This window comes from Bacillus rossius, chromosome 3, assembly GCF_032445375.1.
Source record: "Bacillus rossius redtenbacheri isolate Brsri chromosome 3, Brsri_v3, whole genome shotgun sequence".
Classification (NCBI taxonomy): domain Eukaryota; kingdom Metazoa; phylum Arthropoda; class Insecta; order Phasmatodea; family Bacillidae; genus Bacillus; species Bacillus rossius.
In genome coordinates, this window is record NC_086332.1 from 47143665 (window position 1) to 47165890 (window position 22226).

The 22226-nt window shown below is 35.6% G+C and overlaps 1 protein-coding gene and 1 long non-coding RNA gene across 4 annotated transcripts in view; one reads left to right on the plus strand and one right to left on the minus strand.

Moving 5' to 3' along the window:
- Positions 1-22226, minus strand: part of LOC134530614 (fibroblast growth factor receptor 4-like) — a 314560-nt gene that overhangs the window by 17459 nt on the left and 274875 nt on the right. For 2 of the 3 annotated variants that reach the window (XM_063365607.1, XM_063365608.1), the window contains exons 9-15: positions 15364-15521; positions 14556-14688; positions 12298-12498; positions 11209-11397; positions 9830-10023; positions 2912-3047; positions 1460-1589 (exon numbers count right to left, since the gene is read on the minus strand). In XM_063365607.1, coding sequence (XP_063221677.1) covers positions 1460-1589; positions 2912-3047; positions 9830-10023; positions 11209-11397; positions 12298-12498; positions 14556-14688; positions 15364-15521 — 1141 coding nt within the window. Of the gene's footprint in view, positions 1-1459; positions 1590-2911; positions 3048-9215; positions 9392-9829; positions 10024-11208; positions 11398-12297; positions 12499-14555; positions 14689-15363; positions 15522-22226 lie in introns of all 3 variants that reach the window. The other variant, XM_063365609.1, reaches the window with a different exon arrangement.
- On the plus strand, positions 1112-9678 carry LOC134530616 (uncharacterized). Its single transcript, XR_010074845.1, has 3 exons — positions 1112-1679; positions 4279-4391; positions 9090-9678. It is a non-coding gene; the product is annotated as an uncharacterized LOC134530616 (long non-coding RNA).

A 22226-nucleotide genomic window follows, 5' to 3' on the forward strand; every position in this document is an offset into this window, starting at 1 on the left:
CCATATTATTAAAAAATGAAAGTGCTTGTCATAACCTAACAATCCACCAGTACCCTTTTCACTTTTCCTACTACTACATACTTTGAACTTGCATAATTTCTTAGCTATTTGTGCCAGCCGTACATATCAAACTTAAATATCCTATGTTTTAAGAACATTCTTAAAGCTGATACATCTTAATTAAATATATCAGCAGCACGGTAAAGTTGATAAAAACTTGCTTTTTTTTTTAGCATGGCTACCACTACAAATAGAAAATACCAACTGCTTGAACTGCAAAGAAATGTTCGTAATATTGTGACGGGTACTTTTTTAATTAATTATGCAAAGTTTTTGAAATGAAATTAAAAATATAATAAGTGTATAATAACCCAATCAACATAACTTAAATTACTTTTACTGTTTCCTGTGCAAAGTGACCACATGAAACACATTTCCGTATAAATTTTTAGTACCGTAAATTTTTGCTGCCACACACGTTAAGATGGTATTGGAATTCCCATTCTTGAATTGTAAACATGTACAAAGTCTTGCCTTTTTGCACATTTTAATTCATTTTTTAAAATTTGTATTTTGTGAATTAATATATTTCATGGTCATCTATTATTAAATAATATTATTTAATATAATTACATATTAAATAATTAAATTTTCCAGTCTCCATTCGTAAATTTGTGTTTTAATAAGCAACTAACGTGTCATCAACAAACAAATGAAAACAAGCTAAAAATACGAGTTTATGTTCCATTTATAAACTAAAATACATGTGCTTTTGCATTGCATGCTTTTCTTAAAATGAGTTTTTTTAGGGTAATCTAGTAAATTTAAAAAAATTTTTAATCAAAATGTGTTTTCTCCTGTATCGGTTCGGAATTGGTGAATTGGCGAATTGGCATCAGTTGTATCAGCATATCAGCATATCGGCAATATTTTGTGAATCGATAGAGCTCTGATTTTAAATTTTTTTCAAACTACCAAATATTTTTTGTATCTACTTAGTTGGAACATTTGAATGATTTTCAAAAATGTAGTGTTATTGAAAGGCATTTCACACACTTCTAAGTACTGGAACCATTTCAGTTAGTACATTTTATTAAAGACATTTAGTTTGTTACAGATATTTTGTTTATTCTTAGTTTATTTTTATTTTAAAAGTATGAAACTGAATTTAAAAAGCTTTTCGACCTAATTCGGGTCAAATACAAATACAATTGCCGTGGAAACACCACAGCCACCAAAAGTAATGACCGAAAAAATTATATTCAATAAAATATAGAAATTGCCGGAAACAAAAATCTTTGAGGGAATCTGAGTTTTGAATCCCTTGAACGATATTTCGGCAGTGCTTGTGATGTTTCTGTGAGGTGATGTGAGAGCAAGAGACTGAACTTAAGGTAAAGTTGAGTGTGATTCGAAGCCAAACTGATTGTGCGACAGGAACGTTTGCGTGAACGCTTGCCTCTTGAACTTCCTGGAGATCGCGATGACGATGACAATGCCGGCCAGGAACATGGTGCAGAGGACGCCGGCGAGGATCTTCACCAGCGTGGACTGCTGCTGGAGCGGCTCGGACACCACGGGGTCCAGGTCTGCACGGGGCACGGGCACAATAACTAACCTCGGAGAGGCAGCCCCCACACAAATACTTTTACGCTGTAGTTCGTCTGTTTGCTTTTACGGTCAGTTTTTTGAAATCAACCTTTGAAAAAAACTGTGCAGCTCAATGAATGAACATACAAGATATTGGTAAAGACTAATGTGTTAAGAGAACCTATTGTTAGAGACAAGATTTTATTGTTTTATTTTTAGGCCAATTTTGTTTTTTAAACTAGAGATTTCGGTGTTATTGTTTTTATTTTTAATGAACTCTGTTTATTCATAGGGTTAGCACAATTTTCAACAAATACAACACTTCCTTGTTTGGTGATACTTTAAAAAAATTGATGCAAGTTGCAACTTTAACAATGTAATAATTTGTAAAAAGCATGTCAAAATACTGGGTACAATAAAAATAAATCAGCAAGTATATGTATGTTTGTAAAATGTTCCAATGCTGTACAGTATACATTAGTTACTAATAACAGTTGAAATACCAAAAAAGCAACAAAAAAAATTCCAATCTATTTGGTACATGCATTTTGGTACTAATTGCGTGCTAAATTTGCAATCATTGAATTTAATAGATTAAAATATTATGTCTTTGTAATCTAAATGGAGTTTTGATTAAATGTGCTAATGAATTTCATGATTGGTTTTGTTGCTTTTCGGTGTTATATGATGTATCGACATGCTTTTCGGTGTTATTTCAGCTTTATTGCAATTCACCACATCATTGTCCCTACCTATTATACAACTTGTTAACATCTAATTCACAGAGAATTTGTATTGTTTTACAGTAAAATTTGCTACGCTTTATTTTATTTAAATTAAAGAAATAATTTGAAAAATAATTAAATAATTATGTTTCAAACCTCATATTTAATAGTTTTATGTGTCTGATGTGTGGAGACAAATCATTAGGTGCACATCAGCATTGATTTTGACAAGGAAGGAACTGATATTAGAACTCTAGTAGGGCTTTAAAACAGTTCACTATAAACAACTTCAAGATAATTTTTTTGCACAAGAAACTTATAAACATTATTTCTGTGCAATCTATAAAGCAAAATGAACAAGCTGTACGCAGTTGAGCATTCAAATGGTCCTACATCTAATTGAGAAAAATCAAGTGCTTATTGTACATGTTAGACTCAAGGTAATGTTACCTCTCCCCTCCATCCAGACGCAACTTACAAATGATAAAATGTCAAACTGTCTCGAAGTTATTTATGAACAGATTTTACGAATGAGTTCCACATGAAAGGTGACATGTAACCTTTCTCAAGACTAACTGAATTTATAAAATCCTTACCATCAACAACCTGCAGGTAGGCACTGGCATAGGTGATGCCAAGGTTGTTCCCTGCTACACAGGTGTACCAACCCTCGTCTTCATATGTCACATTGTAAAGCATGAGGACTTCTGGGTGTAAGTCATCTCCACCAGACTATAAAAGTAACCATCACTGTTAAAGGCTTCAGCATTACAATCAAATAACTTAAGAAAATTAATAATATTTCTGAGTATAAAGCACTATCTTGCTCAAGGGCAGAGGGCTGTGACTATTTTCTCTTTAAACTCCCCGAGTTTTGATCAACATAACAATAAAATAATAAAAAAATGAAATAAGTTTCAGAGTTTTTTTTTTTGAACTTGACATGGGCATTAATATTGGGGGTGGGTGGTGGGGGGTGAGACAGGCAGGCTCTCTCACTGAGGGGGCCCGTTTGTGCTTGCAAAACTGTAACTGAAATGGGAATGATAAACATATTTCTGTGGGCCCCTTCAGAGATTCCTACAGATTTTTGCCCCTGGTGCTTGACATACTAACACAATTAATTTAAGAGTCAAGTACACTCACAACACTAAAGTGCTTCACAACACTAAATTTTTTTAATGATATATGTGCAAGAAGGGAAATGGAATTTTAGCAATCGGTAGTCTTCAGAACCCAGTGGCAGTGATTATAACTATATAGCAGCTCATGATTTTAGCAGGTAAAACTATTTAGTTGACAAAAAAAAAGTTTTATGTTAACCATGCCACATTCTTATAGTATAATATTCCAAAAAAAAAAAAAAAAAAAAAACTTAAAATTAATGTTTTACAAATGACATAACAAAGCACTGTCCCGAATAAAATGTTTTTGATGGCTTTTGAATACCAAGTGCAGTTAACCATGTTTCAAAAGATTTGTAAAAATTTTAATAAAGTTATTAGACCATATTTGCATCAGCAATTTTTAAATAGGTACCATCAAAATTTAACATAAGGTGAAAAAATTATCATCTTGAAACATACATTTTCAAAAAAATATCTGTTTTGCATTTGTCTTCTGTCACAAACTGAAAATGTGATGGCAGGCTGAACTAAACTGTGCTTGTATTAGGTGTATTAGGTTGAAAGATATTTTCCATGATCAAATGCAATTTCTTCATAAACCACCACTCATTTCATTTGCACGTGCATGCAGAAATAGTGCATTTCCAAGCAGTTCATTTCATTACAGTCAGCAGAACCCCAGGGGCTTACAAAAAAGGGCCTATTTTAATGGAGCCACAACACCTCACAATGAAAAAATAATTAAGAATCAAACACCTTAATTGAATTGATTTTTAATACTCTTATATATGGTGTACTTTATTTAAAGCTTGCTTCTTCTTGAAAATCTCTTGCAGGGTTCCTACAGACAGAGAAAATCTGGAAAACAGGAAAAACTCAGGGTTTGGAAAGGTTTCTTCAGAACCTGGAAAATACAGGGAAACTGAATAAATTTCAGCCACGAAACTGGGTAGGTAATTTTTAATACAGTATGTATCTCTAATGTCTTAAAATCAGTCTGCATTCAAATTGCAAATTCGTGTGTAATTGAAAACCCATCCATTTTCAGTATTAATTAAATTTGAAAGATCTAACAATAAATTAAATTTGTTTTGATTTAATGAATAGAAGCGCGATCAAATGTTGATAGTCACTCACATGCTCATATTGTTGTTCAAAGTGTGATCAAATAAAGTAATATTATGTTAGAGACCAGCAAAATTTGTTGCATAGCATTGAAGGAAATAATACTGCAACTGTGTATTGTGTGGGAAAAGATTCTATGGTAATTTTGAAATGTTATGTATGGTTAAATTGGGTATTGTTAAGTTTTTGCTGTAAAATAATAATATGTTTTCATACAAGGTTTAGTGATGAGACAGGGAAATAATGTTTGGTTGGAAAGGAAAAGCAGAGAAAACTAAAATAAATTATTTTAGGGGAAGAGAGTAGGAACCCTGTCTTAGTTGATATTAAGCATGCATGAGGTGTGGCTCCAACCAAAATATAATGCTGCATGAATGCCCCTGGTGTTACCAGATCATTGGTTCGCTAATTCTAATAGCATTTCTCTGGTTTCACTGCTTCAAAGAAGCAAGCTGGCTGCAGTCCTGAGGGTTGAAAGAACATATTTATTTTTGTAGAAACCATTAAACCAGATAGTGACTGAGCTGCTATTACTTTTAACTTGAGATTAGTGGGTGACAAAATGCACCCCTCAAAATTTGATAGCAATGCAAAAGTATTAGTTAAAATAACTTGGTATGAAAGGAACCTATGACAAAAAAAAACTTTTTAAAATTCAGAACTGCAGCCAGACATGAAAGTGCCCATGTGCATTGTGCAGCTGTCAAAAGTGCAACTTCAAGAACTATACAACCGTTTGTTAGACAAGCTGAGACATCTAACTAATTACAACAAAACAAATCATTAGGTATCTTAAATTTGAGAGAGCTTACACATACAGACCACAGAAAGTAAATTTGATGGGCATAGTGAATGTCTGGCGTCTGTATTTGAATTCTTTAGTGGAGGTGTTGATCGTCTAATTTTCTGAGACTAATTATTACAATTTTAATAACTCTAGACATCTAAAATTATATGTTGTATATTTTGGGAAGTTTAACTTTCTTCAGAAGAAAACAAAGCAACAATATTTAACTTGGTCCAGATATGAAAAAAAATATTCATACTCTGTATTCAGTTTGTTTTAATTTAATTTATTTTATTGTGTAAATGCTTTTATTTTATGACAGTCTCACATAACTAAGTTCCTGTACAAATGGTATAACAAGTTTACTGTTTAAAAAATATCTCGGATCAACGTATTAGATGACTCATCTTGCACTAAATTTAAAACATGATGCTATTCTCATTACCACTACATACAACAAATTGCATGCATACATGTAATTCCACCAATAATTTTTTTCTGCAAAATAAAACAAACTTACTAATAAACAGCACAATTTACCAAATTTTTTCTACAAACAGTAAGATTGCAATAGCATAATTTATTGTACATCCAGAAGCTTTGTTTTGAACTTGACAAAATTACATGCCTACAAGTTTTTGTTGAAAAAATTATGAAATTTGTTAAAACTAAGTATTAAAAGAAAATCTTTAGTTACTAACTTGCAAAGAGAAAACTAGTTTCTGGTTACACCAATAAGTTATAATTTTAAAACAACAAATTCCAAACTTTTGTAAATTCAAATTGTACTAGAATGCTTTAAAAAATAAATTTCTAATTTTCTAGACCTACAGTGCACTCTACAAAATTAAACTATGAGCTTTTCATTCAGATTGCAACCAAACACAAATGCAAGGCTAAAACAAACATTGGAACACATACTCACTTGGATTGACAGTCTGTCCATCGTGAATGTTTGGCAAAAGAGAAAAACCAAATTACGTCAGTAATGGTGGAAGAGAATTCAGAGTCAAAGAGATAGGAATGGATGGGGAAGTTAATTTCATATCACAAAAGGGCTAGAAGAAAGTCTTCAATTACAAGGTTCTCAATCACAAATTCCCAGAAACAAGTGAGTTGCCATTCTGTAAAATTCATGCTAACATTTGAAACACAAAAAGTAAATTATATTTTTTTAGTTTTTTAAAATGTCAGTTTTTAAATTCTCAAACACAGTGAAATATTAAGGTGAACACAGATTACCTTGTGTAATTATGAAGTGTAAGATGCTAATTTAAGATCAGATAGGTACTAGCATGTACACCACACCACTTTTGAACAAGATACCTTCCCATGTGACTACAGTACCCTTACACCTGAGTGAGAAAACATTAATAATATGCAAACCTCATCATCATTAGCAAAAGTAACATTGTTAAATCACTGTGCATGCGCAAGACAGTTGAAGCTTTCCAGTGACAGTTTATTTTTATGCATTTCTCAAAAAATTAGAGAATAAGTGTTAAGTTAATTTATTGTTTCCCAACATACAAGTGAAAATAAAGTTTGTTTTTTAATGCATTATGTCCCAAGATTATGCATAAGGCTCGTGTTGACAGGACCTCCAATATTATAATGGATCCTAACCGCTTGATTACCGACTCAGGGCTCATAAATATGAGTCAAGCGGGGTGTTAGGATCCATCTCATGACTCTTGCCACATCAGCTGACACATTCACTGAGTGTTTAGAATGAGGAGTAGTATAAACCACACAGGTTTGTGTCCCTCTAGTTCCTATTTAGTGTTTAGTACAAAGTGTTGAAGGGTGAAGCTGCAATTGTAACCAAAGAGGAAAGTTCTGAATAGAAAGGAGTCAATTTATGAAGTCAAATTCTTAGCTGTGGGAACAAAAAAGATGGAGTGTTAAGGAAAAATCACGAGTATGCCTCCATTCCTGTATGTGCCCTTACTATTTGTTATTTAAAAATTCATACTTTGTGGAAATGCAACATTGATAGCACAAGATTTTATGGTTTTATTTAATAGCCAATTTTATTTTTAAAACAGATTTTGGTGTTATTGTTTTTATTTTTTGTGAACTCTGTTTATTCATAAAGATAGTACTATTTTCAACAAATATGACACTCACTTATTAAGTTGACATCGTCCAGGGCTGCTCCCACAGAGCCCAATATGTAATCACCTCCTCATCCTTAATACCGCCGGCCATCTTAAATGTTATTAATCTGAGCTAAATTTGTTTTACGTAAATTTTTAAAAGGTTTTAAGTCTTAATTAATTAAATTGTAATTTTGAGGGGAATATTCTGTGTTTAACTAATGCACATCAGCGAACGACTCTGGTTCGCCTAACGGTACTTTCAGTTTGGCGCCATTGCACTGGCGAACCACCTCTCAGGCCTTGTCTCTCCCAAGTCGCTTCGCATCGTCACCCGAGACAGGACACTCTCCGTACTCCAGGGTCTTCATCCTTTGTATCAACTGACCATAGTAATTCGGTTCTCTTTTATTTAATTTAGATCACTTGCTAGTATCCCTGGAGCTTACCTTGAGGGCATGACTGCTTAATTTAATTAAGTATTAATCCGCTCAGTGCAGTTTGTCATCAACGTGAACCTTTTTGTCCAGCCACAAAGTGGCCTGGATCCTCCATAAACCGGTTATGCTGCACAGCATTTCGCAGTTTTACTTTTTATAATCATAACTGCTGTATGAGACGTTTAACATAATACCATGTAATAAATACCAGTTTTGCATTTCTCGATTTTTTCATATTCATCTAATCACCTGTGTGTCTGTGAGTACCAGCGGTATGTGGGACACTGTAAGAGCCCACGTGAGCATTCAGTATAGCGTGCCTGTTGCTGAGAGTAGACCAGGTTCTGATAGTCTTGTGAAGCTGCACAGGGGAAACAAGTAGTCATGTCCCCACACGGGCGACGTCACGTCTCGAGAGAAGTGTCTCCGCCAGGTCCGTGCCCCCTAGACACGGTGGCGCCCACTAACTTAACTAAAGCTTTCGTAACCGCACACCCTTCCTGCCAAACATCTCAATGATACTTAATTTACCAAAACAGTGTTATTTTGACTGACACATGATGCACTTTTATAATATAATAATTTGTAATAACAATGTCTAATTATTGGTAACAATAAAAATAAATCAGCAAGTATATGTGCGATTGAAAATAGTTACTAATAACAGTTGCAATATTGATAAAAGTGAAATATTTTCCAATCCATTTAGTACATACATTTTGCTACTAGTAACTCTATTGTGGGATATGTTATGTTATAGGGAATAAGTGAAGGAAGATTAAGAGGTTAAGTGTGGCACAACTGACTCAGGTTTTGGTGTACAAGTGCGGCATGTCACCAATCTGTAATAAAGATGTGCACGTGGAATATAACATCTATAATTTACTTTAATTTGTTTAATATATTAAAAGAATCAGTTTTTGCCATCTGTGTTGATTTTTGATTAAACATGGCTATTAATTTAATGATTTATTGTTGCATTTCGGTGCTTTATGGTGTATTAACTTGCATTTCGCTGTTGACATGCTTTTTGGTGTTATTTTGGCTTTATCAAAATTCACCATATAATCTTATTCCTAAACATTTTTGAAGCAGAAACTATTTAAAGGAATGTTAACACTACAAGCAAATTAGTCTCTATAAATTCATAAAATTAAATATTTCTATCTCACTAATTGACAAATTGTTTCCGGCAGCAAACCAACGGCTGTACTCATGCTGGTACAACCACCATGCCCATGCACCAACTAATCAAGATCGCTACACACGAACAGGACAAAGATTCCCCGAACAGCAGTCGCATGCAGTCGCAGAACAAATACCTTCACCGAGTTATTGGACTCTATGGTCTCGTTTAGGTCGGTCACCAAGCCCCTGAACCACTCAAGATGGGGGTGAAGGTCGGACAGGATTCTGCAGTAGAACTCTGCCGTATCTCCTGGTTTCAACGTTGCGTTCTGGGGAGGCTCTGTCAGGATTGGGCGGTGGTGAAGTCGCTCTAAACAACATTCAACTCGAGCCCGTCACCAACGAAAACAGAAGAACAGTAAAGTGAGCAACTGCAAGCAACTATCCATTACCACGCTGAACTTTTCAAGCAAAAAAACTGCTGCCAGTGGTATGAACAGTAATTTGGTTTTTTTAAATCTCAGCTACTGTATCATACCAAAAACAATAAAAAGTTAAAAAGACTGAAAATAAACTAACAAAAAAATGGAGGCACTTTACATATTCGTTTTAGGTGAAAATAAAATTTGCTCAACATTGTCAAAAACACTGTGTTGATAAAATGGCCTGTCTCTCTGAAGGCTATTTAGCCGTGGTAATGAAAGCATTGCAAGCAGTAAGTACTGCAATCACTTGTAAACGTCGCCGCACGCTGTCTGAAATGAGAACACAACAGAGCCTACGAATACTCCCACAACCCTAACCTCACCTGTATCAATGTCACGTTGGTCATGTCTTCCACCCTCTCGTACTCCCCTGTGAGCCGGTACGTGACCTTGAACCACTGCATGTACGGTTCAAGGTCAGAGATGGGCGGGCACTCTAACTCAACGGTTGAGTTCACAACTGCCGTCACATTGTGAGGGTAACCATCGCGGATGTAGGGCTTGCTGGGGAAACGCTCTGTGTACGAGTATACCACACTCAGCGACAAACACACTTTTTTACTAAAAAAACACAATATCCTAGACAACATTAATTGTTTTGAAAGATAACATACTTGTTCAGTTGATCATAAACTCATTTTGTCACATAAGGCTTTTATTATCCTAGTTACACATAAGCCTCTGCAAACAGCTAACGAATATCATTCATCACGGATAGCATCATAAAAAGTTCCCATTAAGTTTTATTTTATTGTATATTCCACAACTAATGCAATATTCTGTCCCACCACATGTTTGTTTTCTCTATTTTTAATAGTGACAGTGTCCCATCGTTTTTCCAAATATGTAACTTTTTTATTAACATTTAAATGAAACACAGCATAATTTTCATAAAATTTTAACTACATTTGAACCTTTGCTCAGGGCCGACGAGAAGGAGGGGCAGAGGGGGAAAAGTCACTGGGGCTCAGTTGAGTATCAAAATTTTTTTATGCATGAGTTTAGCCTGAGAGTAACATAAAATTACAAGTCTGTTGCTAATAGAATTCAGTGAAAACCTACAAGTTATCCAATAAGGTCACACGTTATGGCTGCTATAACATTTACAGTCTTTAGATTTTTTTAACTGTGGGGTTTGAAAAAATTTATACTAAGAAATGGGGAGGGGGCCCAATAAAATGATTTGCCCTAGAGACCCTTAGTTTCTCTCGACAACCCTACCTATGCTTATAGGTATTTGAGATTCTGAGAGATAAAACAAGTTATAAAATACAATAAGTTTTTTTGGTGATTGATCAATAAATATTATGAAAACATCTAGATGTATAAAGATATTTAAACATTTATTTGATATTCAAACTTATCACAACTACCAAGCTTGAGTTCCACAGTTTGTAAACAAATTTTTTTTTTTTAAATTGTTTAGGATTTTAATCATTTTACAGGTTAGAAAATCTAGGGAACTATTATTCTGGTTAATGCACTCTTGTTAATGGCGACTCCCATGTTGTATTTAGTAAACTCAGCCCTTTATGACCCACCGCTCCTTCATTGATCTGCACATCAGTGCCCTAGTGAATTTGATTTATAAAGGGTACATGCTGCAGCACCAGGATTCATTCAAGATAACTAAGGTATCGAAATGTACTTGGCTGCTACAAATTAATTTTTTAAATGAATTAAGAAACTTGATTCTACTCACCAATGATGTCAACCTTGTAGGTAAAGTTGATGCAGTTGTAGACGTTGCATACGACGCACGTATAGTTTCCAGAATCCAATGTTATGAGGTCCTCGAGGACCATCGACCATCGGCCGTAGTGAATGGATCCCAGATTTCTGGATGGAGTTTCACCATTCTTGTACCACGTGATGTTCGGTGCTGGGTTGCCTGCCAACCACAGCACATGGCTCAGACCTTCTTCATTCCATGTTTTCTTTAAGTTCATTTCTAAAGAATAAAATGCATTAGAAAACATTAATAGTAGTACTTGAAATTAAGTGCTCTTCTCGTGAATAGTACTTAATAAAAATACTATAACCTTCTCAATTAAAGGCATTTGTTCCCTGATGCTATTACATACTAGATTATAGAAATTGATTTTAAACATGAAATAGCTAGTGATAAGTCTATTGAAAAGTAACAAAAAATAATACAAGTTTACTCATTTAAGTGTGGTTTTATCGTAATGTAGTCGCTAAAAATCAAGAAAAAATAATGATATGGAAGAGTCAGTGTATTAATTGAAGGACACTTACTCCCGAGAAACCTTATAGGCAGGTGACAAGTGCGAAGATCATGGACCCAGCCCCCTCCCCTCTCCTAATCCTCTCCCCATCTGTTTCTGCACAGCATCCATCTTCAATCTTCTTTTTTTTTAGTCCAGTTTAACACTGGTGACGTTAAAACTTTGGTTATTTTAAATTGCATGAAATATCATTTCGGCAGCCATTTACAAATGGCATCAGAAATAAAAGAGATCCTTACATTAGTATGGATTTATTTAAATAAATAAAGAGCTGTTTGGTTGAAGAAAGCAAAGTTTGGGAGAATAGATTTAACTTTATAATTTGTAGAACGTGAAATGTATTGAAAAAAAATGTAAAGAGATAAAAAGTTTTTATAATTCTTCAACTGTTGACAATACATAGCATTATACTTTTCAACTGCAGAAACTAAATTTGTTAATGAATTTTTTTTTTTTTTAAATGTATTGTGGTTGTATCATTGCTAGCCAGGAAGTGCGACATGTTCCACTGAGGTTAAGAATGCAGGTGGCACCGCTCTCACCGTCCGCGGGGCACTTGAGCCTCATCATGTTGCCTGCAGGCTTGGCCACCACGCGGTGCATCTTGTCCTGCTTGAGGAAGGTGGGGGGGCGGGCCTGCTCCGTGGCGTTGTACGAGCCGGCCGTGGACGACGAGTCTCCGTCCTTGTCTGCGTCGTGCGGGTCCTCCAGCTCCTCCACCAGCGACATGGACACCAGCCGAGCTGCCCCCAACACGCACCGCTCCCTTGTTACGGCCGTCGACTCACACTTATCTGTGTCGACCGTAAAGATGGAAATGAAGGGAATATGTACGTGAAATGATGATAATGAAATGAATCGTGAAAGATGATGGGGAAAGGGAATGGAAGTGAATCTACCGGGATCGTCTGTGTTCCTGATAATCGTGACGGCCCTGTCATGAGTATCAGGTTCTGGGGGCAGTTACACCACTCGTGTTTTTCCTTAATTATCCTTAAGGTAAGGTGACGAGTCCCTATTTGCAAAACATTTTAAATAAAGAGGTTAAGGGTGAACGTTTTCGCAAGAACATGTTTATTTCCGCAGTTTCAACTAACATTTTATTCAACACATATATAATCCTCTACTTTCACGTACCTTCACGGCAGTGGTGGGTTGGATACCACAGAACTGGGCAAGTGGGCCAGTGAATAGGAACAGTCCGCTGAAGGAATCTTTTAAGTACTATATTATTCACTGAAATTATTTCGAGATAATATTGGTGAAAACTCATAAAATATAGACATTTAACCTAAAGATATCATGAATACGATTTTTTTAGGCAAACTGTTTCTATTTACCCTGCTGTTTCTATTCACCCGGTTTTACGGTACCAAATTTCATTAATCAAAATCTCAAATTTGAATCACAAAGAGTAGGTACCTCAAAGTCATCCCTCGTATCGGAATTTCTGTTTCAAGGTTCAAAAAATAAAAAAAAATGTATAAGAAATAATATGTAGGTATTTAGTCTGGTGCTGAAACACATCCTACCTCTTTAAAAGTGCCTTTCATGATCTAAGTTTCTAGAATAAATACATAATGTAATGTTATTTCCATAATGACAAAGGTACTAAAAGTACGAATTATATTGGGAAACAGTAACACGTAAACTTCTGACAATCTGGCATGTTTTCTGGAATCAAATTAACCAAAAATGCAGTCAATGGACGGTCTACCCCTTATCAATAAACGCTAAGTTGTAGATCAAATATGTCTGCAAGATGTTGTTGTCCATACATTTCTAGGTGGTGCTAGACCATCAGACTTTATGGTCCATTGGTTGCGAACTATCAGATGTCTACTGTAGGACTGTAGTATCTACTGTAGTGATTGAATTTTGGAATTCACTACATTTCCTCCTAAATATTTACTTGATCTTTTCCCTCAGATACTAACGATTTTATGGTTTTGAGGATTTGACTGACCAAACCCTATTTTATTTTGCAAACATATTTTTATATTTTTTTCTCTGTGGCATGAGGCATATATTATGACATGACATATTAGACATGGTCAGCTTTCCAGTAATGAAAATAAGAAGTTAAATTTGAACTTTCATGTACTACATGAGGCCAACTTAGTATTGAGAATGAAAATAGCACAACCTTGTCCACCCATAAACAATGAAATTTTTTTTTGACTTTAATGAAGAAAATTTGTGAGTATAGAGCTAGCCACTTTGAGTGAATGCGTGTTTTTATATGCCTTTACTAAAGATAAGATGAGACTTCTTTGATAGGTACTTCATTAAACATTTAGACTAACTGCTGAATTTTTGGCATGATAAACTAAAACAACTACAAATGCATGTACCACCAGACTAGCTGATCATATATTAATAATTAGTTTGTTAATATTGTAACAATTTCAGCTGTTAAAAACTAAATGTTGCTTTGATTGCTAAAAAAAAGTCTCACATTATTTTGAACATAGTGTACTATCACATTAGCTGGAGTAAGCCTAGACCTTATCAAGATCAGAGCAAATGAAGGCCTTAAGCATTAATTTTCTTAACCCTGCTTGGGTATTGTTCCTCTCTGTGCATTTTGTGGCACAAAATCTTAACTAACTTAGTCATAACAAAGTCCACCAGGCTCAAATAAGAGTTAGGATTAGTGCATTTTTTTACATTACTTAAAATACACTTATTTCAGGATAGCTGAAAGAATTTTTTACACAAGCCTGCACTTGTTGCAAAAATCCTTTCTTTGTCACAGTTTGTCTGTGAAAACAAGTGTAGAGGCTCGGCAAGCACTCACGCTGGACCTGCAGCTTGGTGCTGCCGGCATCTCGGCACTCCTCGCTTGTGCAGACGACGCAGGTGTACCACGCCTCGTCGTCCTCCATCACGTCCTTCACGGTGAGGAGCGTGTCTCCACCGCCCACGCTCGACTGCAAACAGACACTGTGCATCAGGCGGGCAGCAACACCCCGGTCGACGTTCAGCATTTCCTTTTTATTTGGGCTCTAGCCTTTGTCGACAGCAAGGACATTGGAGATGAACATGTACAACCAACAAAATATGCGGAAATGAGAAAAAGAGGAATCTGCCATGGTCTTTCGTAAAGACATTTTGTCTGAAATGATTTTGGGAAAAAACGGAAAACTGAAATCAGAATGCCTGGACTCAGGATTCAAACCTGGGCTGAATATTGGTCCTCGAATACAGGTCCAATATTTTACAACCATATCACCTTGCTAGGTAGTGCACCACTTAATAAAATTGATCAAAGAATGGAAATTGTTAGTTGAGCAGTTTCGAACAGTTCAAGAACACAAACAAGAGTGGCTTGCCCGGAGCCTCTTTTATCTTCTTGACATCTGAATCTCCAGTGTGACTCACAATACAGCAAGTAGATGGTTGGATACAGTAGTGAAGTAAACATTCATGCTGTTGGGCCACGTGTACAAGCTCATGCATTGGCATGTTCATGCAGAATTTACCCAACTGCCATTTATGTAAGTTGCATGTTTTCTAGTTCAGTAGCGTAGCTTCATGACTCCATGAAGATATTTGGTATAGATGACTTGGTTTATGTTTTAAGGAGACCCTCTGTGGATACTCACTTTCAGCTCAATCGGTGTGTACGGGGAGTTGTGCTCCAGACTGTGCTTGTACCATGTGATGTTTCTGGCATCGCCTTCCCATTTAGTACAGGCGAAAGTGACGTCCTCCCCAGCAGACACCACTCGAGACTCGAACATTGCTGCTTTGTCTGCTTTTTCTGTAATCAAATTTAGTTGCTGTAACCTTCGCTTTCATTAGCCAACTGTTTTTAGCACATCACCTCACATGCTTTTAACATTATTCTAGGAAAAAATTATTTTTTAAGAATTTTTTTTGCCTTCAATCACAAATGTATTATATTTTTAACAACAAAATTTTGAATGAATAAATAATAATAATTCATAACCAAGAACACAATTAATAGCGATTAAACCCATAAAATAATACAAAATATGCATGCTGCATTAAAATATACAAACTCAATACAAAATTCAGAATAAGAAATGAAAAATTGTTTTTACTAATGATTAAGAGTTACTACAGTCAAAAAAATTAAACCAAATTGCACTCACACACACTGTTCCATCCACAACAAATGTAATGAAGACTGGGTGGGCTATAGAGGCAACTTGATTATAATTCCTAGCTGCTTTTCAAATACGGTACATTAACTGTATATTTCCCAGCATATATTCAGGCCTGTCTCTTAAAAGAAAAATTAAGATAATAATTTACGCTACCTACTGTACTGTCCATGCCAAACGGCTTGGCGGGAGGTGAAAAATTTATTGTGCTGACATGGTGTATCACCAGAGGGAAATTTTGAGGATACCTTCAAGTTGCATTGTTCTGTTTGGTTACACACACCCGAGACATCACAAGTGTCAGCTACAGTGATCTGTGCCATTCCGAATAACAATGAATGGTTAACAAGCAGAGGAGCGTATGCAATATTGAAAAGGGGGGCAGAGGGAATATAACCATTTTGCCCACTGTTTGCTTTCAGATTCTTTCCATTTTTTGGTGGGAAGAATAGATTGTTTAGGATTTCGGGGTTTGTGAGGGAGGGGGCTATATACCCCCTATTGTGTTTAGACCCTGTTAAGAAGTAGCCCTAGCCGCCAAGACGTTTGGCGTGGACAGTACATAATTTGTTGTTGCAAAGCTAGCACCTGCTCTGCCCCCCAGGAGAAACAACCCAGACAACCTCACATGTGATGTGGACGGCAGGAAGAATAGAGAAGGAGAGACATACCTCATTGACAACAGCTATGACATGCAGGCAATAACCACCAACAAGTTTCTCTTCATGCTGCATTCATTATACGTGATTCACCCAATGTCTCAAACTTGCAGTTTTTTTCCTAAACCTCCCCGTAACGCACTTAGGTAATGAAATTGATTTACCAATAATTTAGCTGAATGAAAGGGCACTTCATCATTAACCATCCATTTCTTGAAAACATTTCAATTATATTGGTATGAAGAATTTTAATAAATATGTGAGAATTAATTAAACTAAAACAAAAGAAAAAAAGTTTCTGGTTGGTACGTGGGCGTAGTGAATGGGGAAAGTAAAGTTTTGGGAAAAGACGTCTCGCATGAACGTCCAGCCACAGGAGTGAAAAGGAAAGGAAACATGGAGAGGAAGATACCAAATTTTTTTTTGCCATACATACAATATATGTATGTAGGTATATTATTTATTTAGTTAACAGTCAAGGCTAAGGGCTCTGGCATGCCTGAAGAGGCCATGTAGAAACTGTAGTTACACATACATAACGGGGAAGTTATATATAAAGTCCAAATGAGTGACATAATTTTACAAAATATTAAGGAAAAAGTTGTGTAAATTTTTTATTTCAAAATGGTTGATCATTAAATTTATTAAAAAAAGAATGGACAAAATAAAGATTTGTCTAGCGATATCTGGTGGCAAGACATTTAACATAGCACCAGGCATCACATAATAATCATGAAGCACACAATTTTCAGTTAAGTTTTTGAAAATATTACTTATTAAATTATCATAAGTATGATTTTTGAAAAATAAACCCTTAAATAATAATAAAAAAACACCATTTTTTTTAAACCTTGCTGGTGGCTACAACATTCATGCCACATCAGAATCATGCAAACATATACACAGAGCAGAAGGATGTAATGTTTATAATGTGTTGTTATGGTACACAAAAAGCATTATCCTACTGCAAAATAATTAACAAGACATTACAACGCAGACTAGTCTTGAGAGAAGACAAGAAAGTATGTGCAAAGAATAAAAACATAGAGTCTACTTTCTGGTGCCTGGTGCAATGTTATGGTTCTTGCAAAGAAAACTAGTTGAAAAGTAAGAAATAAAATTATGTATAAAAATGTTAGTTGACAGAGAAATGTTAAAATAAATGCAACACTGAAACATGTTGATGACAGACAAAAAAGTCTTTAATCAAGCAGTTAAAAAAAGTACAATAGATAGTCTACTGATATCTCATTGGCAAGCAACAATTTAGAACAATTAAATAACACACAATATACCTTTTCAGCAGTGAATTACTGTAACAAGAATAATATATGTGGTTTATTAAATTATCAAATACAAAATTGTTTCACAAAACACAAACTTTATATAAAGCTTACTTATGCTTAGTAAGAGGCAATGTTTTATTTTGTAAATTGAGGCCATCATTGCACCAATAGTTAAACACCAGAAAGGTGACTTGAGTAGAACAAAAGGGTTTAAATCACAATAATTGCAGTCATAAACCTTATTACCCAGTATTGTTTGATTTTCTAAATTCACACATGCGATCAAGGTGTCTATTCAGTACAGCATTGACTACTGCATCATTTAAGCATTGGACAGGCTGAGTTAAGCACAATGAAGCATAGGTAGCTATTAAGGATACGCTGAGATGGCTCATACATGGCTGCAAGGTTGCCGGTATTTTTGGTCAAGATATCAGCCAGAAAATTGCTCTTCTGAATCAGAATTCAGGTCTTGCGAGTAAGGTAATTTACCTCTTCCCGCTAATGGTACCAATTCCAAATTTTCACAACTGGTCAGTGACTCACAGGGCGTGCAAATGAGCATACAGCTGAGTACAGATGCTAGCACACCTCGCAACATTGCAACAAGTGCCGCTGGCTTCCATAAGCAACAGTGTTGCTATGAGTGGTGTGGATAGTCAGTTCTGAGCCTCTCGCGTACCATCTAAGGTTGTAAATTGAGTCAAGCCAGGGAGTGAGATTGTACCCAAGAGCCTCAAAACATGAGCATAATGTCACAGCGATTAACTGCAACCGAGAACCTTAGTTATGCTAGAGATTAAGAACATTCAAATGAGTTAATGCAACAAAATGTTATAATTGAAGACATAAGAAGAATTTTTGAAGAAAGTGAAATATATTTTGATTTCAAGATTTTTATACGTATACAGTAAACCTCTTATCAGCAGATTTTTTCTAGAGAAAAAGTAAATTATTTAAGAAATTGTAAAGCACAAAATTTTAAGTAATTTACTTATAAAACCATTTTATAAACAGCATTCAAACTAATTTGAGAGCTATAAGTTCAGATAATTTCTTAACATTCTTTCGTAAACCATATACAGTATGTCCTTTAAAGAATGTCCCACTTTCAATAGTAGGTATATTTTAACAGTTTAATTTATACTATTTACAACAAATCATACATCAAATTAAAGGTAAACTAACCTAGTTTTTCTTAAAAATGTTCAATATGTATAGATACCTTTAGTTATACGGCACACACCCAACGTAAATTCTAATTCTTAGCCACATTTTGGTTAACCCACATCCGGAGTAATTGAAGCTATAGCCTCTTCAAATCTTTGTCTCAACTCTGGCAAATATTTAGGTCGCAGTGGAATGTAGACACAATCTTTTATAAAGCCCCAAAGGAAAAAAAAATCGCATGGGGTTATGTCAGGTAGGCAGGGCCGGAACTAAGGGGGGGCATGTGCCCCGGGCAGCAAATATCAGGGGGCGGCAAAATATGAAAAGTGGTTCACTAAAACAAAATGTAACTAGTCATTAATAAAAGTTTTGAAAGTGTACATATCGCAACCAATAAGTTAGCCAAGAAATTAAGAAATTCTATTTAACTTGATCATGCATAATTTGTAAATATATTCGTACTTCAAATGCGTTACTTCACTCTAAGAAACAAGTATTACCATAAATCGTGGTCTGGAGTGAGTAAAACCACTGCGATGAGAGCTGGCATCTCAAGGACCCGTTGCGCGGGTGATCACTTGAGAGCGTCGAGTAGTGGAGGGGGTTAGTAACTTAATCGCTTCCTGGCTGATAACACCGATCGCGCTCGGCTGTCTGGCAATCCTAGTTACACGAACCACCGGGATTTAAATCGTGTATTAAATCTGGCTTGCCACTGCGGGAACAAGCTCGAGAGATAGTCTACAATACAATAATGCAAAACATTTCGGCGAACCAAAAAGTTGTTAAAATTGTATACAGCAAGTGCTGCAACAGGTGTCTCAATTTTAACTGTAAAACGAATTCTAGCAGATGGTAAGGCAAAGAGCTAAACAAGATTTACCTTTTCGACACCAATGGGTACGAAAACAGAGCACTTGAAAATAATCGAAGTAGACGATTTCACATGTGGTGCTGTGCAGAGTAAAATTCATGAGTTTTATACTGTAAGGAAATGCGTTCCGAAATTAAAGAAGTTGAAAAAGGCTTTGTAAGAAGACGGTGTTTTTACTGTAGCAGGAAATACTTGCGAAAATTTTTGAAGAATTTAGGATTCCCCTGTAGTTCTGTTTCTGTATTTCATTTCGAAACTGTATTTTTATAAGAAGGATAACAGCAAAAACGCGTGTTTTCGGAACAGTTTTTAGACATGAAACGCCCGGTAAATATTGCATTCCACCTTTATCTACATGTAGCCGCCCTTTAATGGTTTCCGCTCAATTTTCATAATTAACCTGTATACGACGAGAAGTCTACGTGCCAGTTCAGAGCCTTGCGCTTAGAGGCGATACCGCGCTAGTAACACCAGTCAGAGTCTTGCTTATCATCTCGCCTCACTAACACAAATACGCCCTGACGAGCTATTCTGTGGACAAATGGATGTTGAAAAAAAATTAAAAAATACTGGGACTTCATTAAGTGGCTGAGAGTGTGGTGAAATGATGAAATAAAATGCATTAGTTACGCCGTTGGTTCTCGTGTAAGACGGACTCTCGCGCGACGGTATGGTTTACCACCCCTCCTTTCCCGGCGCTGTGGGGGAAGGCTGTTGATGCGCAGAGGGACATCGGAGCAGGCTCTTTTGTTTGTTGTCGCAGTTTAGCGGCTTTTTGGGCTGTCTGCTCTTGCTGCCACTAAAGACATCGTAATTCGCCGAGTGCTACAATTATGTTGTTTACGTGTGTGCCTGCGAGTGCGACATTAAGTTGTTTCAGTATTTACCATAAATAGGTGTTAGGAAAATATATATTAATTTTGAGTCATTTGTCCATTATAAGCTGGGTTACGTTTTTTTTATCAGTCTCTAAATTATGGACGGCAGAAAACGGCAATGTGAAGCCGAGTACAGGAAAGCTGCCAAAGAGAGAAGGAAAAAAGAAAGCGATGTGCTGTCGGCGACACCGAAATTAGAATTGAACATTAACAATAAGTTTGGATTTTTAAGTGTTGTTCAAATTCATAAAATGAAAGTAGAAGATTTAAAAGTCAAAGCAGCAGAATTAGGAAACACTTAGAGTGCCGATATTAACAAAGAAGAATTCGTATTTGAAATTGAAAGTTTTAAACACCATGCATTAACAGTAGACTATGAATTAAAAGATGCTACAGCATCAACAATGTTGAGCCTTGTCTACAAAAATAAACTGGAGGAGGCATATCCTAACATTACTACTGCTCTGAGAATGTTTCTCACCCTTCCAGTTACAATAACGTCAGGTGAAAGAAGTTTTAGTAAACTTAAAATTATTAAAAGCTATTTGAGAAGCACGATGGGCCAGCAGAGATGAACAAATCTAAGTATTATATCTATTGAACACAAACGAGCTGCTTTGATCAATTTTGATGATATTATTAACACTTTTGCAGCTAATCATGCTCGAAAATTTAAATTTTGAATTGAATTTCTTTGTATGGTTATCAATACAATTTTATACTTACCTAATTCAGAATCACATGTTCCTTATGTAATTTTAATACTTAATAAACTTATTGGTAGACATTAATTTTCACTGTTGTGCCAACAATAAACAATAGTTTGATAACAGTCTATTTCATTATAATAAAAAATGTAATTGTATTAGTTTTCCAATTAGTGTACTTGATAAATAAAAGTTCTCAATTATGTATAAGTGAATAGTATCATTTCAACCACCGTTTCTAACGAAAAAAGGTATTTTATAATGTTGGTAAGGAGGGGGCGGCAAATTAAGCTTTGCCCCCCCCCTAACAAATCTCCTAGTTCCGGCCCTGCAGGTAGGCAACCGAAAAAGAGCCCTGTCGTCTCGACCATTACAATCAATCCAACGGACAGAGACTTTTACGTTCAACCAATCTCATACAAAGAGATTTCAAATGGGGAACACACATTGAACTGAAACTACACATTCACTCTTAGCAAATTGCAGAACACAAAATGCTTAGGCTCAGGAGTTGCCATTTTGAATAGGTGGCGCTGCAAGTGAGAGAAAAACAAAGCAGTATTCGTGGATGCGCTTATCTAATACTGTTTGAGGTACCTTTAATTGTGACCTTGAACCAACACACTACAATACTTACAGTTGATACTATTAAAATTTATAACTGGGACATTCTTTTATGGATATAATGTATATAGCCATAAAAATTAATGAACCTTTTGCCCCTTTTGAGTGAGAAAAATGCTATAAGTTTAAAAAGAAAAAAA